The sequence below is a fragment of the Amia ocellicauda genome, chromosome 3 (genome assembly GCF_036373705.1).
Source record: "Amia ocellicauda isolate fAmiCal2 chromosome 3, fAmiCal2.hap1, whole genome shotgun sequence".
Lineage (NCBI taxonomy): Eukaryota > Metazoa > Chordata > Actinopteri > Amiiformes > Amiidae > Amia > Amia ocellicauda.
Genome location: NC_089852.1, coordinates 12,674,366 through 12,690,518, shown reverse-complemented (window position 1 = coordinate 12,690,518; position 16,153 = coordinate 12,674,366). Strand labels below are relative to the sequence as shown.

At 40.8% G+C, this 16,153-nt stretch overlaps 1 protein-coding gene across 3 annotated transcripts in view; it reads left to right on the top strand.

The window, feature by feature from the left end:
* Positions 1-16,153, top strand: part of lamb2 (laminin, beta 2 (laminin S)) — a 48,088-nt gene that overhangs the window by 6,086 nt on the left and 25,849 nt on the right. For all 3 annotated transcript variants that reach the window (XM_066698208.1, XM_066698207.1, XM_066698210.1), the window contains exons 3-7: positions 10,477-10,646; positions 11,482-11,617; positions 14,060-14,133; positions 14,879-15,067; positions 15,178-15,241. In XM_066698208.1, the coding sequence (XP_066554305.1) occupies positions 10,477-10,646; positions 11,482-11,617; positions 14,060-14,133; positions 14,879-15,067; positions 15,178-15,241 (633 nt within the window). The remainder of the gene's footprint in view (positions 1-10,476; positions 10,647-11,481; positions 11,618-14,059; positions 14,134-14,878; positions 15,068-15,177; positions 15,242-16,153) is intronic.

The following is a 16,153-nucleotide window of genomic DNA, read 5'->3' as shown; positions in this document are numbered from 1 at the left end:
ACAGGTGACATTAGGTTGTAGCTTACACAGTTCCGCAGGTTTTATAGATAACTTAAAGGTCTGGAAACTGAGGTTATTTAGACCAATCGAGTCAATCATTGATTCAATTTAGAGCTCAGGCAAAATGAAAACCAGACTCCTGTGCAATCTCCATGATCCTAGAAGCGAGTATCAGTGTCTGCAGTACACAAAGCTAATTATATGGTGGCTTAGGCAATGAGACTTAATGAGGCACGAATTGCTCCCTCAGTTAATTCCCCACCTGCCCCCACCCTCCCTGTACTACACCTGCCTGTTCTTTGACAAGTACAGCTTCCAGGAAGAATACAGGTAGATTAATCCAGCTTGGGTGTACTGCACTTACAGAAAGCTGAAGCAAGAGAAAATACTTTTTTTTGTTCAGCCCTACAATAGAGAACCATAGGTACTTTTAATGCCATAACCATACATGTGATATTTGTTCCAGAGTGTATTTAATGGAACTTCCTGCCACTGTATTGCTCCTTGTGAAACTCCACTTCCTTCCACACTCACTATCCCCAGTGAGTGTGCCTTTGTAGGTGGGATGAAATGTAACAATTATTCTTTCAGGGAGAGTTTTCCTCCTTTCCTATTTCAGGATTAAAGGATTCCCCTAAAAATCCTGCACTGAGGAGAGAGGAAGACTGAGTCAGTTTCTACTAAAATCCTTCAGCACACTGTACTGTTTGGAAGTCATCAATGTGTGCAGTTCTGATGAAACTTGTATTTGTTTTATTTGTATGGGTGTTTTTGCTAAATAACCTGGATGTAGGGTAAGTGTACCTATTAAGCCCATGTACCCATTAAGCCCACTCCCATGATTGACTTCAAATAAAAAAGAAAAATAATGATATGTTCCGCTGCTTGATATCTCCACCAATGTATGTATTTATTTCCATCCCAGTTTTTATTTTAAGCCAATCAGATGTATATTTATTAAGATATGGTTCATCAAGTGCTGTCACTTCCTATTAGCCATTTTGATAGTTAAAAAAAAACTTTGCTGTGCAGGGGACCCCCAGAAAAACACTTTTTTTTAACATGTTTTTGTTTTCTTTTGGGGTAAATTCCAATGCTTAATGTACAATTAAGAGATTAATGATCTTAAATATGCATACTAAAACAGAGAACTGTGATATTAATAGTAGTTTCCAGCTAAATCAAAGATTGGTTTAGAGAGTTCACGATAGTACCACATGCCACAGCTTCTGAGTAGAATGTGAATGAAAATAAGATTAGCTTATTAAATCAAGATAATATTACATTTTGCATGATGTTGTAGTTTACAGTATTTATTTATAGCCCAAACAATTGGTTTCCAAATACATAATCGGTAGAGTTGTATACAATGTATTTTTTTACCTAATTCTGCTGTTGTTCCAATTAAGCCCAGTGTGATCCATTTAAGTCCACTTACATAGACTGTGTATGTGAAAAGACATGAGCTCTCCAATGATCCACATTTTTGATGGCCACCCCCCCCACATCTCCCTGAGAATTGCTCAAATGGCCATTTGAAATGGTGTGTGCCACTTGATCAATTTAAATTACTTTTTTGAATTGATTTTATCAGTTAACACTTTTTTGTATCCAAATGCTTTTGAACTTTTAATTTATTAATTAAAATAGATGTATTGACAAAACTCATATGTTGGGCTTATTTGGAACATACAGTGAGGGGGAAAAAGTATTTGATCCCCTGCTGATTTTGTACATTTGCCAACTGACAAAGAAATGATCAGTCTATAATTTTAATGGTAGGTGTATTTTAACAGTGAGAGACAGAATAACAAGAAATAAATCCAGAAAAACACATTTCAAAAAAGTTATACATTGATTTGCATGTTAATGAGGGAAATAAGTATTTGACCCCTTCGACTTAGTACTTGGTGGCAAAACCCTTGTTGTTAATCACAGAGGGTCAGACGTTTCTTGTAGTTGGCCACCAGGTTTGCACACATCTCAGGAGGGATTTTGTCCCACTCCTCTTTGCAGATCCTCTCCAAGTCATTAAGGTTTCGACGCTGACGTTTGGCAACTCGAACCTTCAGCTCCCTCCACAGATTTTCTATGGGATTAAGGTCTGGAGACTGGCTAGGCCACTCCAGGACCTTAATGTGCTTCTTCTTGAGCCACTCCTTTGTTGCCTTGGCTGTGTGTTTTGGGTTATTGTCATGCTGGAATACCCATCCACGACCCATTTTCAATGCCCTGGCTGAGGGAAGGAAGTTCTCACCCAAGATTTGACGGTACATGGCCCCGTCCATCGTCCCTTTGATGTGGTGCAGTTGTCCTGTCCCCTTAGCAGAAAAACACCCCCAAAGCATGTTTCCACCTCCATGTTTGACGGTGGGGATGGTGTTCTTGGGGTCATTCCTCCTCCTCCAAACACGGCGAGTTGAGTTGATGCCAAAGAGCTCGATTTTGGTCTCATCTGACCACAACACTTTCACCCAGTTCTCCTCTGTATCATTCAGATGTTCATAGGCAAACTTCAGACGGGCCTGTACATGTGCTTTCTTGAGCAGGGGGACCTTGCGGGCGCTGCAGGATTTCAGTCCTTCACGGCGTAGTGTGTTACCAATTGTTTTCTTGGTGACTATGGTCCCAGCTGCCTTGAGATCATTAACAAGATCCTCCCGTGTAGTTCTGGGCTGATTCCTCACCGTTCTCATGATCATTGAAACTCAACGAGGTGAGATCTTGCATGGAGCCCCAGACCGAGGGAGACTGACAGTTATTTTGTGTTTCTTCCATTTGCGAATAATCGCACCAACTGTTGTCACCTTCTCACCAAGCTGCTTGGCGATGGTCTTGTAGCCCATTCCAGCCTTGTGTAGGTCTACAATCTTGTCCCTGACATCCTTGGACAGCTCTTTGGTCTTGGCCATGGTGGAGATATTGGAATCTGATTGATTGATTGCTTCTGTGGACAGGTGTCTTTTATACAGGTAACGAGCTGAGATTAGGAGCACTCCCTTTAAGAGAGTGCTCCTAATCTCAGCTCGTTACCTGTATATAAGACACCTGGGAACCAGAAATCTTGCTGATTGATAGGGGATCAAATACTTATTTCCCTCATTAACATGCAAATCAATTTATAACTTTTTTGAAATGCGTTTTTCTGGATTTCTTTGTTGTTGTTCTGTCTCTCACTGTTAAAATACACCTACCATTAAAATTATAGACTTATCATTTCTTTGTCAGTGGGCAAACATACAAAATCAGCAGGGGATCAAATACATTTTTCCTTCACTGTACATGAGCTTAAATGGTACATCAGGTACCCATTAAGCCCGGTCAGGACTTTTCACATTTTCACTATTATATCTTTATTTTTTATTTTGAAAATATAAAAGTGGAGTAATTTAACTTCACATGAGAGATTAATCTTTTGTTTTCTCATCACTCATTCACAAATTAATTATGTCTTTAAAATAGGTACCTTACATATTTTCACCCTTTAAAGTTAATCATTCAGACTTTTCTGAGGATTTTATTATTTTTAATTTTGAGATGATTGCATTTTGTATAGAAAGGACACTATTTCATATTGTCACTGTTGGTATTTTTGGCAGTCACAGCAGATTCATATACTTTAACATCACAGAAGCAGAAGACTGATATGCTTTAAGATCTTCTTGTCTATTTGTTTAAAATCTCTGTGTTGAAAGGGATTTAATCAGTCTTAGCCTATTCTACATTTGCAAAAGCATGCAAAATACTTTCTGTGACTGCAGATTAATATGCATACATTTGTGTAGATATTTATTTGATATGTTCTAGATATTTTGACTGGAAGGATAGTCTATGCCACAGTTACATGACTTATTTTGGTTGCTGTGGAAAACTCTTGTCCATGTGTGGCCTTTATCTCCTCCATGTTAAATGAAGCATGAAGCCATAATGCTGGTGTTCTTGGGCCCTTCTTCCTCACTCCGTGGCCAGTTACTCCCTTAAACGTCACGATTCCCATTGAAATTCCATGAATTCCAGAGCTGGTGAGAGTAGGGAGGGTAGGGAAGGTAGTGGTAGGAGTAGGGTTGGGGGATGGGTAGATTAAGAACAACAGAAACGATACGTGGATATAACACAAAAGGTGTACGTGAAATGACATTGGAAAAGACTATCTTCTTTCCCCCAGAAAAGAATGGTAATTTCCTGTAATTATTGTTATTATTTTTCCCTGCAGTGATTTGAAATCCCACATTGCTACATTTGATTATCCGTTAAACCTCATGCATTCTAGTAGGATAGATGTCTGGCCAGTGTCCTGAGTTCTTGCTTTGCCAAAAAGCCCTTTTCCACTTGATCAGCCTAAAGGGGCGGCTGGAGGTAGTGGGATGAGCTTGGCTTCTCTTTGTCAGCTTTTACCAGAAACCAAATCAACAGGGATGGCTGTGTTAAACCCGTATGAAAACTACTAAGATGTTTAATTCCTTGCCTTTTGGGGGGTGGATAGGCAAGCGTTTCCCTCTCCTCAGATCCGCAACTGCAGATCCGACTCTCGTTGCAGGAGACATAGCTTGTCTTTATGCAGCCTGAATGTTCAGTTTTACTGCATTGAGCCACCCTGTGTGTTTGGTGTCTGGAGGTCTGCAGTACAATGCAAAGGTTCATGGGTAGCTGCCATGTTTTATTTTTTCCCCAGAGATGTTTTCAAAGGCCAACAAGACACAATTTCCCTGAACCCACACTTTTTCCACTGGCTCGAGAATTATTATTTTTAGGATTTCCAGATGCTTATCTGAACTCTTCATTAAGACTTTATGTACACCCTTTCTGTTTTCTCCCTTTTGCTTCATGGAAGTTTTATTCATCGTTAAGGAGGTAAGTGACAGCTAGCAGGCATTTCACTGTCCTCTTTTAGAGTCTTCCAGCTGGTCTTGAATTTTTCATCGGCGTGTCACATTTCCACACGCTTGTCTGTAAATAACACAGCCCGGGAACTGCAACAGGACTTTTTGGAGGGTTTATTCTTATCTTCACCATGTTAATATGTTCTGAATCCTGTGTCTGAGAAAAGAAGGCAGAGTTGAGTGGAATTTGGTTAAAGAACAACCAATTAGTGAGAGATGAGTGGTACTTAAATCAAATCTAGTTCTTCTGTAACAAAAAAAAGTTGATAAAGCTGACACTCTGACTTCCATTAATCCCATCCTGTTAAACATTGCTAGCCTGCACTCCCAGCTTTAATAACCACACATACCACAGCCTGAGCCCTTCACAAAGGCTGTCTCTTTGTCCTGTTCGCAGTGCCAGACTCTCGGACTGACAAGGAGATTAGCTGGAATATTTGGAGCGGGGAGGAGGGGTGTATGTGTGTGCGGGGGGGGCAGTTTATACAGTAATTCATTTTGTTATGCTTTGTTCGTCCAGCTCCATTTGGAAAGCATGGAAAGTGGAGGATCAGCCCCCTGTTTTTTGTTTTTTATTTTATTATTTAGCTGTACTGTTAAGCAAAGACTAGTGGCATCACTTAGAAAATGAAAAGCTGGTTGAAGAATTTAGATAATGGGCACAGAGGGCAACTATTGTGTCTCTCAACCTGGCACTGTAGCCAAAAAGTCTTGTTTTTGTGTTTCCAATCTCCACGGTTTATAGATTGTGCAGCTGCAGGGCGATATAAACTGATATGATGGTTGCTTAGGACTTAACTGCTTTACAATATAGTATACGGTTCATTCAAGATTTCAACATTTTTGTGTTTCATTATTGGGTCTCTGGCTTTGTTAGTTCTGAGGTATTTTTCCCTTAGACAAGAGGGCTGAGTGTCCCTCTATTTGTCCATTTATGGGTAAAAAGAGTGAGATGTGTGAACTGTCTCAATGAGCCAGCCTGTCCTGCTGAAATCCTATACAGGAGTATGAAATGAAAGGACCATTTGTCTGACTGGTGTGGGAAATATGAGTGCAACGTATAACAACAGACACCAGGTATATAACAGAATGAGGCCTCTTCACGGCAGCAGTATGCATTGTTTTATACAGATTCATAAACAAACACAAAAATATGACCTGACAAATATGTATCAATATTCCAAGCTTATAAACTAGTCAACCAAAAATATGAGAATTGTAAAGAGAGGAATATAATTCATTATAAACTTATATGTTATTATGCCTTAACTTTTCAATAGGCACCGCAACCCTCACAAGGACAAGTGGTGTAGAAAATGGATGGATGGATGGATGGATTTTCAATAGGCATAATCACTATAACTGAATATAATGTCAATTAATTTTGGTTCTTGAATGTTGTTGTTTCACCACCATTTATTCCTCTGTCATATTGATTTATTTGCTTCCTGCTTTGGGCTTTATATTCCATAATAACAAGTCCATCCATAACAGCTTCCAAAGCAGTCAGCAAGGAAATGGTTTAGGAAACCAAAATCAGGATGTCACAGTTTTCCAAAGCCCATGCAGCACTGAAACACTTCACCTGCTGTCACTTTTTCACATTTGGTTTTGTCTTTATAGAGGGAAGTGTTGTTTGGCAGAGTTAGTTACAAAGGCAAATAACAGGAGCAGAAGCCACAAGGATGAATGAGTGAAAACACGCACCACAGAACTTGAATAAAGGGCTTAAGCACAGTCAATTACTGGAAATGGAATATGACATGAGACGCGCTTTAATGTATCTGCCAACAGGCTCCAACTAGCTGTGAGATGGAACTTGTAGTGAGTGTTTGGGTTCCCTTTCACAATCTCAGAGATGAACAAGATCTAATTAAACACATGATATTGATGAGAATACGCCCCTGTTTAGGTGTGTGTGTGTGTGTGTTGGGGGGTGACGGGGGTTGTGGGTGCAGAGTCTGTGCTCTCTTATTCCTCTACACCAGCTATACAAATGAAAGGTGCTTGTAGGAGGGACTTGATAAAAGCACCTGCAGGCCTCACAGCGGGTGTTGAGTGTCAAAAGACTCATTTCCAAAACAGGAAACGACAAGATGGATAAAAGCTCAGCCCCAAATTACAGTGCTTGTCTCGTCTGAATATGTTCCAGTTGTAAAAATAGATATCATGTTGCCCCAACAAAAGCCTGGATTCTGAATACAGAGGCCTGGTCGGTCTGCAGCACACCATGTACTTAACAGAACAAGGAAAAGTTGTACAAGACTGTCGTTGATTTAGTCTGTATTTTTTTTTACCCAAAGAGAAACCACAACAATCTAGGGTGATTGTTGAGACAAGTTTGTGGTGGTGCAGTAATGACAGTGATTAGCACTGAACCGAAAACTAAAAAGGACGTCTGTTGCAAACAGGAAGGAAACCAAGATAACATTGTCCGCTCACTGATGTTCAGTTCAATCTGCAGCCATTTGGGAATCTCTTTAAAATAAATGAAGCATTGAAGGCCATTGCTTTCCATAATTTGAAAGGGTGGAAGGAAGTGGATTGTGTTCTTGGTAATCAGACCCTTATTGTAACTTCAATGCCTTATAATTATCATTAGTAGCAGTATTATTTCAGATATCTGAAGATTTGAGCTCTGTGGAGTTTTGAACAGTGGTCCATTTCGTATCTCAGTGTGTAATACAACTCTAATTTTGTGAAATGAATAATACTTCACTACTCAAAAATATACAGTGTGGGTAAATAAATAATAGAACAAAGTATTAGGTTTAACATTTATTTTTCAACTTTTGTTTTCCTGTCTGGAAAAAATCACTTCTATTTTTTCTGTTATGGAAGAAAAGATTGTCCCTTTACTAAAACTGTCTCTTTTTTTTCTCTGTTTTTTTCTCAAGTTCTGATTGAATGATCAAAAAGAGTAAGTGGCCTGTATGTCTAAGAGCTAGGAAGACAGGGCAAGCAGAGGCAGGTTTCTGTTGGCGTTGCGGACTGGGCTGGCAGGTCAAACCGCAAACAGAGCAGCAGGCTTGCAACACAGAGTGCTTTGTGTCTTCGGTCTTGTTTCGGATGTTAAACAAACTGAGGCTTTGGAGCTTTGGACTGAAATACCAAAGTTCTCTTTTAATTACACAAAGGCCCATGAGCTTTCCCTGACATGGAGTAGCATTATACCACGGCCAAAGACTGGAGTGTTGGCAGATACGACCATCCTCTCTCCCTCAGCCAGAGGAATGGAAAAATGTTGCCGTAGTGGCTTTCTCATTGACAGAATGTGCTCCTGTCACTATAAAGAGGAGAGGAATGTTCCATGCGGTGCTCCCGAGGGGCTCTCCTGGTGAGCTTCTTTCCTGCAGCTCAGAGATCTCAAGTTCAGATGTAAGCTTTGTGGCTTACTAAGTAGCTGGGAGCTCACATCATCACAGAGAAAGGGACGCATGGTGGTTTTGTGGGTTTACTGCCCTCCTATCCCCAGTCTGTGGGAACTTTGTCCTCCAGGATTGTGGTGTTTCCATTCTGTTTTTTCAGTGTGAAAAAGAAGCAGTAGTAAATCTCAGAGAATGTGTGTGTGTTTGTGTGTGTCATTATTCTTGGTCAGTGCAGCACTGCAGTTCTATGGTCAGTTAGTAGCCAGCAGATTAGGGTATATAAGTGGGGAAGTAATTAGTATAAGAGATTTATGTTGACTTTGTATCTTCTCTATGTATACGGCCATAGACCCAATGAAAATACTCTTGTGCACTGACAGTTTCCCCTGAGTATCAACTGTACACCTACAGGCCTCTTGCTGTGGAATACGTCTTTTCTCTCTCCCCCTTTCTAAAGCTTGTTCCAACAGGTTCAATTCTAAGAGCACCTGTTAGGAACTTTGTTAGTCAGATATCCTCTTGCCCACCCCCACCACCGATAGCCTTTGACACAAGACCGCTACACCCCCCACCGTTCATTCAAAGCAGTTTATTTCAGGATGTAGCCTGGCATGTTTGACATCCACTTAACTTCATAAAAGTTTATTTTAAAACATCCAAGCCGACTGAGTGTCTCCCTCCCATTTTAACTACAGACAGGCAGCAGGGCATATTCAATGGTTAATATACCTTTTTGAAACTTTTTTAAATTTTTTAATTGTTTATCAAAAGCAGAGGAGCAGTAACTTTTGTAATTTTTGGTACAGTACATAACAACACAGTTAAGATGCCTCCATGTTTTGGTATTAAAATGTCATGAATGTAGTATTAAACATCTCCTACATACTTGAATTATAATTGGGCATTTTTATTTTGTTACATTTTTTGGGGACAATAACATGAAAACGTATTTAGTCCTGATATATAAATATGGGCTTTTTTATGTGTGTTCTCAGAGGCCTTCTATAGAGGTTTCCTATACTTTATATAGCTGCCTAATTTATCATCCGCCTGACAGGAAAGGGTAGTTCTTACACTGCACAGTCACTCTCTCCCTGAAGTGAAACTGATCCATGAAGGGCTTTTCTGTGTCTACCGCCCTGTCCTTACCTGCAGTTTAATTTAACATGGTGAGATAATAGAGGGCTTTTTCAAGATGTTGTAATGTGGCCACTTACCAAATTGACCCTATTGATACCTTTTACTTCATCCCCAGACAGTCTCTGTCTGGACAGCATGACTCTTAGTGTTTCTATAAAGCAGAGGTGATGGGTGGGTGGGTGGGATGGGACAGCAGGGTAGGTGGTTATCAGTGAAGAGAGAGAGATGAGGCCAGCTCAGTTATACATTAAGGCTAAAGCAGGTCAAAGGTCATATCGGTTATCCCTCCTACTGAGGTTTGGTGCCTTGCTTTGCTTGAAAGAATACTTCACCATTGTTCTAGTTTTATGCAAAGGTTTTCACGTGTGTGTTTTGTTTATACTGAAAATATTATTTTGTTTCAACAAATTATGGTAATAAAGAAATGTGATTGCTGTTGTCTGCCATGAGACACCATAATCAATTCCCAAAAGTAACACACTGAAAATATTACTGTCGTGAGCTTGGTTTATTTTACTTTTTATTTCTTGGGTTGTTTCCAAAGTTTCATCTTGAATATGTCTTTCTTGTCATAAACCTGGCAAATAAAAAGCCCACAGGCACTGAGAAACCACTAAATCTAAACCCCATTTTAGTATGACTACTGATATCACCACCTTCGTTTTGACATTTGCAATTAAAAGGGCAGCCTTTTAAAATAGGATGTTCATGACCTATCTGGATACAATTCTAGATTTTAGCTCTGTTCAAAATATGTAAACAGTGTTTTTTTTAATTAGCCAAGCACAGAAATGTATACCAATGGTCATTTTTTTTAGTTTTTTCTGGGATTGTTCTGGCAAAAAGACAAGATACAGTTAAATATTAGTTAATGCCATTACTCCCTGCATGCAAGTAGTAAACACAGTTTTTCCAGTGCAATGCCTAGCCACCCTTTACTGACCCCCAGAAATACAAAGAAACAGCAAATCGTAGTATGCTTATAAAAAAAGACTCATAGCAATGCACTGAAGAGATTTGTGTTGAGTTTTTTTGGTCTTTGTTGTGTTTTCTTCCTGTTAATACGGCCTCTTGTATTTGTGTCTCAGCCCTGGCAGGCTGTCTTGCCCAGGACCCAGACCAGGCTCACGGCTGCACCCACGGCAGCTGCTATCCAGCCACAGGGGACCTGCTAGTGGGCCGAGAGAAGAACCTGAAGGCCTCATCGACCTGCGGCCTGCGCAGGAAAGAGCCCTACTGCATCGTCAGCCACCTGCAGGCACGCCCCCCCAGCTCCATATCACAGCCATGGCAGCCATAACTACCCAATGCGGGTTAAATGGCACCAAATCAAACATACTGATTTAAAAAAAGGAGGGAACAGTTAATAAAAAGAAAATCTGCTATATTTCTGTGGTGGAAAATACATTAATCGATATGACCCCTCATGTCATTTTATGTTTTGGACTTTTGATTAGGACGTGACTTTGTCTCTTCTTAAGCATTTGCTGTGTTTTCTAAAAGCACAGTGGCTGGCTTTGGCCTCGTGTCTGTCAGCCCCTTTAGATATTAGCAATGTTATTTTGATTGGATTCAGGGCTGTTGTTTTATACACAATTTAGTTGGTTTCTGGCACAGAAAGCAAGGCTGGAATGAGGCGGTTTGTTTATTTGAAATTCAATTATACACTATTTCTCCTTAAAGCGCACCCCCCCCCCCGCTTTTTTGATTAATGTGTTGACTGCTGTGTCCTGCCTAAAAACATTTTAAATCCACAGAGGAAATTACACCCTTATTGTGTTGCTGATGTTAACATTAAGAACCCTCAAATCCAGTTTAATTCTGCAAATTAGACACGTGGTTTTCTTCTCAGTGTTTGAAAAACCACAGACAGCAGTAATGGCTTAGAAAAAATCAAGGCCAGAAAAGAAAACAAGGAAAGCAAGTAGTGAGATCTCCACCTCAGAAGTACACATCCAAGAAAAATATGTTGAAATTCAAAGGGGAGGCTGTGCACTTTCCGGTAGAAGACACATTTTTAGGTTATGTTTTTGAAACACTGATTCCTGTGGGTCACAGCAGCACGTCTCACAGATTTTCTCTTTACCCCCCAGGAAGAGAAGAAGTGTTTCCAGTGTGACTCTCGGCGTCCCTACGACACGGTCTACAACACCATCAGCCACCGCATCGAAAACGTCATCACCACCTTCAAGCCACACCGCAAGAAATCCTGGTGGCAGTCAGAGAACGGTGAGTCCCTCCCTCCTAGTTGGGTTTTCAAGCTCAATTACAACCAGCAAAACCATCCTACATTTCAGACACATAGCATCATGTCAATAGCAACTGAGGGGAGGAACTGCTTCCGAGGTGTGAAAGCAATGCAATTACTTTTTCAAAGCAGAAAAAGTCATTTTTGTTTAAATAGAGATGTACTCTAGAGAGCATGGAAACTGAAACTGTGAAAGTAATCTGGTGTTTCTAAGATACATTTTATTTTTATTATTATTGTCATTTAGCTGATGCTCTTATCCAGGGTGATTTACATTTGTACCCATTTATACAGCTGGACATTTTACTGTAGTATTATAAGTGAAGTACCTTGCTCAAGGGTACAACTGCTCCACCCAGGATTTGAACCCACAACCTTCCAGTCATGAGTCCAGAGCCCCAACCACTACTCCACAGTGCTGCCTATTTTAGAAAGATGGGTTGATAGACAAAGAGAATAGATCACCTAATATCAACATTATAAATGTGATTGTGTCAGCTTGTGTACAAATCATCACTTATAGAACATTAGCCATGGCCTAGTCCGTAGTCTGTGGCTTTCTCTCACAGTGTATACTTGGTGACGAGGGGGCTGTGTTGCCTCCCTTCCAGCTCCCACAATGCTCCTCCGTCCCTGAGTTAGGATGTGCAGCGGGTCTCTAATAAAGGCTCCTGGATTCACTTCAAAGGCCCGTCCTCTTGTACCGCTCTGACAACCACCATGTCATCAGCTGCTCCTGTGGCTGAGCCAGCACAGCTGTTAATAATTACAGGGTAAGCTTCATTCGGGCATTGAAAAAGGAAAACATAGTTAAGGCTTTTAAAAGGTCTAACTTTTCCATTACTGTCAGTACAGAAGACTAGCACTAGCACAAGTAATCTCTGTCCCTAATATAGATCTCTTTAAAAGAGTGGCGTAAATGGGAAATTATCTGCAGGCAAACCTGCTTTTTAATGTTGACATTTTATTTTGCTATGCATGTTGTTGCTATGGCCGGTATTGTACTGGTTCATGTGGTGTAGCATACTTACACGCTACATCCACTAAGAAATGCGTCATGTATTTTCACCCTATATGTAACAGAAGAGTATACTAGGTTGTCACAGTAGATCATCAGACAGCATTCAGACAGCACTTTAAACTTGTCATGCCCCCTGCTAAAATGGACCATATCCTGTTGAATCACACTGAACCTCTATATGGGTCATGTGCTGAAAATAAAGGTCCTTTTAAGAACTTCTCTTAAAACAGGAATAGGTCTCCAAGGGTTTCGAGACGGGACTGGAAAAAAATGTGATGCAACAAAGTAAGTGCTTTGACAGTACAGCTGTGTAGTGAAGATGGGTCCACTCTGCTTGTGGGCTGACACTGGGTGTGTGTGTGTGTGCGGGGGGGGATTCTTGTGGGAGCCCCGGCCTCAATCCTAGCCTTGTCCCCCGTCCACATTTTGCCCCATACCGCCCTGGAGAGGATGCCCTGACAGAAGACGGTGCCAAGAATGACAGGGCCGTTCAGAGACCTCAATCCAGTCATTGTCTTTGTGTCAGAGAACACTTCATGACTCCATTAGGAACATGCCGCCTTATAAAGGGCACAGCAGTGGGGAGAACGAGCCGATTCATGGGCCTGGCTGCCCCATTTCCTTCCTGTCTTTACTGCGAGGTGAATACAGGTTAAACTCAGTTCATGACTCACCCTTCTACATCATTTATTCATATATATATATATATATATATATATATAATATACTATTTTATATATATATATATATATATATATATATATATGTGTGTGTGTGTGTATATAGATATATATATTCAGTTGTTTTCAGTGCCTTTCAATTATAGCAATAAGAAAACTAATAATGATATGGGAAGGTCCCCAGTCATCAGATTTGTTACAGGGATCCAAGCACTGATTAATGTGACATCACTCTTAGGATTACAGAGCAGTCAGCTTCCTTCCAGCCTGAGCTTGATGGATGTCTAGATCTTATCTGGTTAAATACATTCCCATTAAGACAACCCTTACAGGCAAATGTGAATAGACTGCGATTAGAATCCGAATCAGGAGCCTTTCACATTACATTGATTTATTTATGGTTCTATATTTTTTGATGATTCTAACAGTTAAAGCATCTCATAGCCAGAGGGGCAGTTATTTCGTGCAATTTCAGTATGAACATAACGATCCTGCTGGATATTTGGTAACAAATGCACATGTTCCCTCTCTAATGGGCTTTTCTTTCAGTGGATCTCTACAGTGATGGGGGGGGGGGGGGGTGACTTTAAGTAAAGTGTTCCTCATGTATGTCCCATGGGCCAACAATGCTAATAATGCCTTTAAAGGCAGGTAGACAAAACGGATATACATGCTTAAAGCTGCAGCCCCACTCAGACTGCGTCATCTGCTTGTTGTTGTAGGGAAGCCGGATGTCAGTATCCAGGTGAACCTGGAGGCAGAATTCCACTTCACTCACCTCATCATGACCTTTAAGGTGAGGCCTGTCTGACTCAGAGTCACCGTCTCTGGAACCAGCCAGTACGCTGCCTTGGAATAGACCACTACACTGCGCCTTCCAGCATGGAGATCTGTTCCCCACATGCCCTTACTCACTGTGATCACAATGCAAAGTGGTCCCCCAGTGTGCGTTATGCACTAGCAGTCACTTTGAGCAGGAAGGATCCAATCTCACTACACCATATGTGGAGGGCAAAAGATAGTTGAATTATCCAGGGACACAGGCAAGAAGTATAGTCACTGCTGCCAACCATGGCACACCATATGTATCACTCGGCCAATCGTCTGGTTTGATGGCACCTTTGATAGCATTCTTTCATCTCTGTGATACAATATCATGTCAGGCATGAAAATAAGACTCCCACTGATTGATCCATTCCAGGCTTCAACAATCTGCAAGTTTGTGTTAAACTGTGCTAACAGCACACACAAACAACATCATCATCACCCACATTCATTCAAAATAAGGTATGAAGCAAAGAAATATTGACCAGGACATATTGACTTCTGTTCACAATCTGGCGCCTTTCAACCTGGAATAACTGGAATGACTGAGCAATAGGAATCTCATTTCTACCTCTGTAAGTTCTTCTGCTAAAGTGTATAATTCAAAGCCAGCTACAGAATGATACGCAAACATTTGACTGTTTTTTCTGCGGCGCTGGTCTAGCTGTTCCCCCCGTGTCTTCCTCAGTGTTTGTCTGTGTTTACCTTCTCCGCAGACGTTCCGGCCGGCCGCCATGCTGATTGAGCGCTCCGCGGACTTTGGCCGTTCCTGGCAGGTGTACCGCTATTTTGCCTACGACTGTGCCAGCAGCTTCCCTGGTGTCTCCCAGGGTCCCCTACGCAAGGTGGATGACGTCATATGCGAGTCACGCTACTCCGACATAGAGCCCTCTACTGAGGGAGAGGTGAGCGATGTGCAGTGCCAGGCCTAGTGATAGCATTGCCTTATGCAAAGACAAGGCCTGTATCCTCTTGTTGTTTTCTAGAGCTGAAATCTCTGTCCTCTCTCTCCAAGGTGATTTACAGAGTATTAGACCCAGCCATCCAGATTGAAGACCCATACAGCCCCAACATTCAGAGTAAGCAGGGTGGGGGGGTGTTTCCGTCTTTCCAATGTTGTGATGCTGGAAAAAAATGAAAAAGCTAACATTGATGGCATTGGTGTCCTCCAAGCTTGCTTTGCTTTGTTTCTGTTCGATGTTCTCATTCTTATTTTTTCTGCACCTTGAAAGGGTAGTTGTATGGAAATTGTGAGATCCATCAGCTAGCTAAAGTGGAGATTTATCGGTTACAGTTGTGCTCCCAGGCCTGCTGAAGAAACTAGGATCAATTTATACAGTACTGTTTAGTGCAATTGACAATTCAAAGCTAAATTGCGTTGAACAAATAATAATTCTAGCATGGTTTTAATATTCCAAAAACACAAATAATGCAAACGGAGAATCCATGATAGCATTCTAGGAGATTTCTTGCACAGAACTGTATAATTACTGGTGCTGGCCACCAACCCAAGTTGTGGTCATCATTGAAAGCTGGTTGTACAAGAGGTACATTTAAATTACAAAGTCCAGCATTGCAAAGTAATGTTGCTTGATTATAGTAGTACTATGCAATAGTGTTTCATTGTTAAATTAGCTACAGAGCTAATAAGTTAAGATCTTAATATTTTGTTATTTAATATTTTGTTAGCATTTTAGTAACATTTTAACATGTCCTGTTATTCATACTGAAGAAAAACTAAAGATGCAGCATGTTTGAGTCAGTTCATGTTTTGAGCATTATATCATGATGCTTTTGCTATGTCTGTTTTTCCGAAATATGTTCAGAACGTTTCCCATAATTTCCCATAATTGCTAAACTTGCTTCTCTGGGGTTTCTCTTAAACAAATGCCGTGCAAGTCGACCTTGATAATTATCTCCCTTCGTGTCGGTTTCTATTTCACTCAAAATCCTAACAAGCAGATAGTTAAAGGACTGAGAAAGTGTACAGT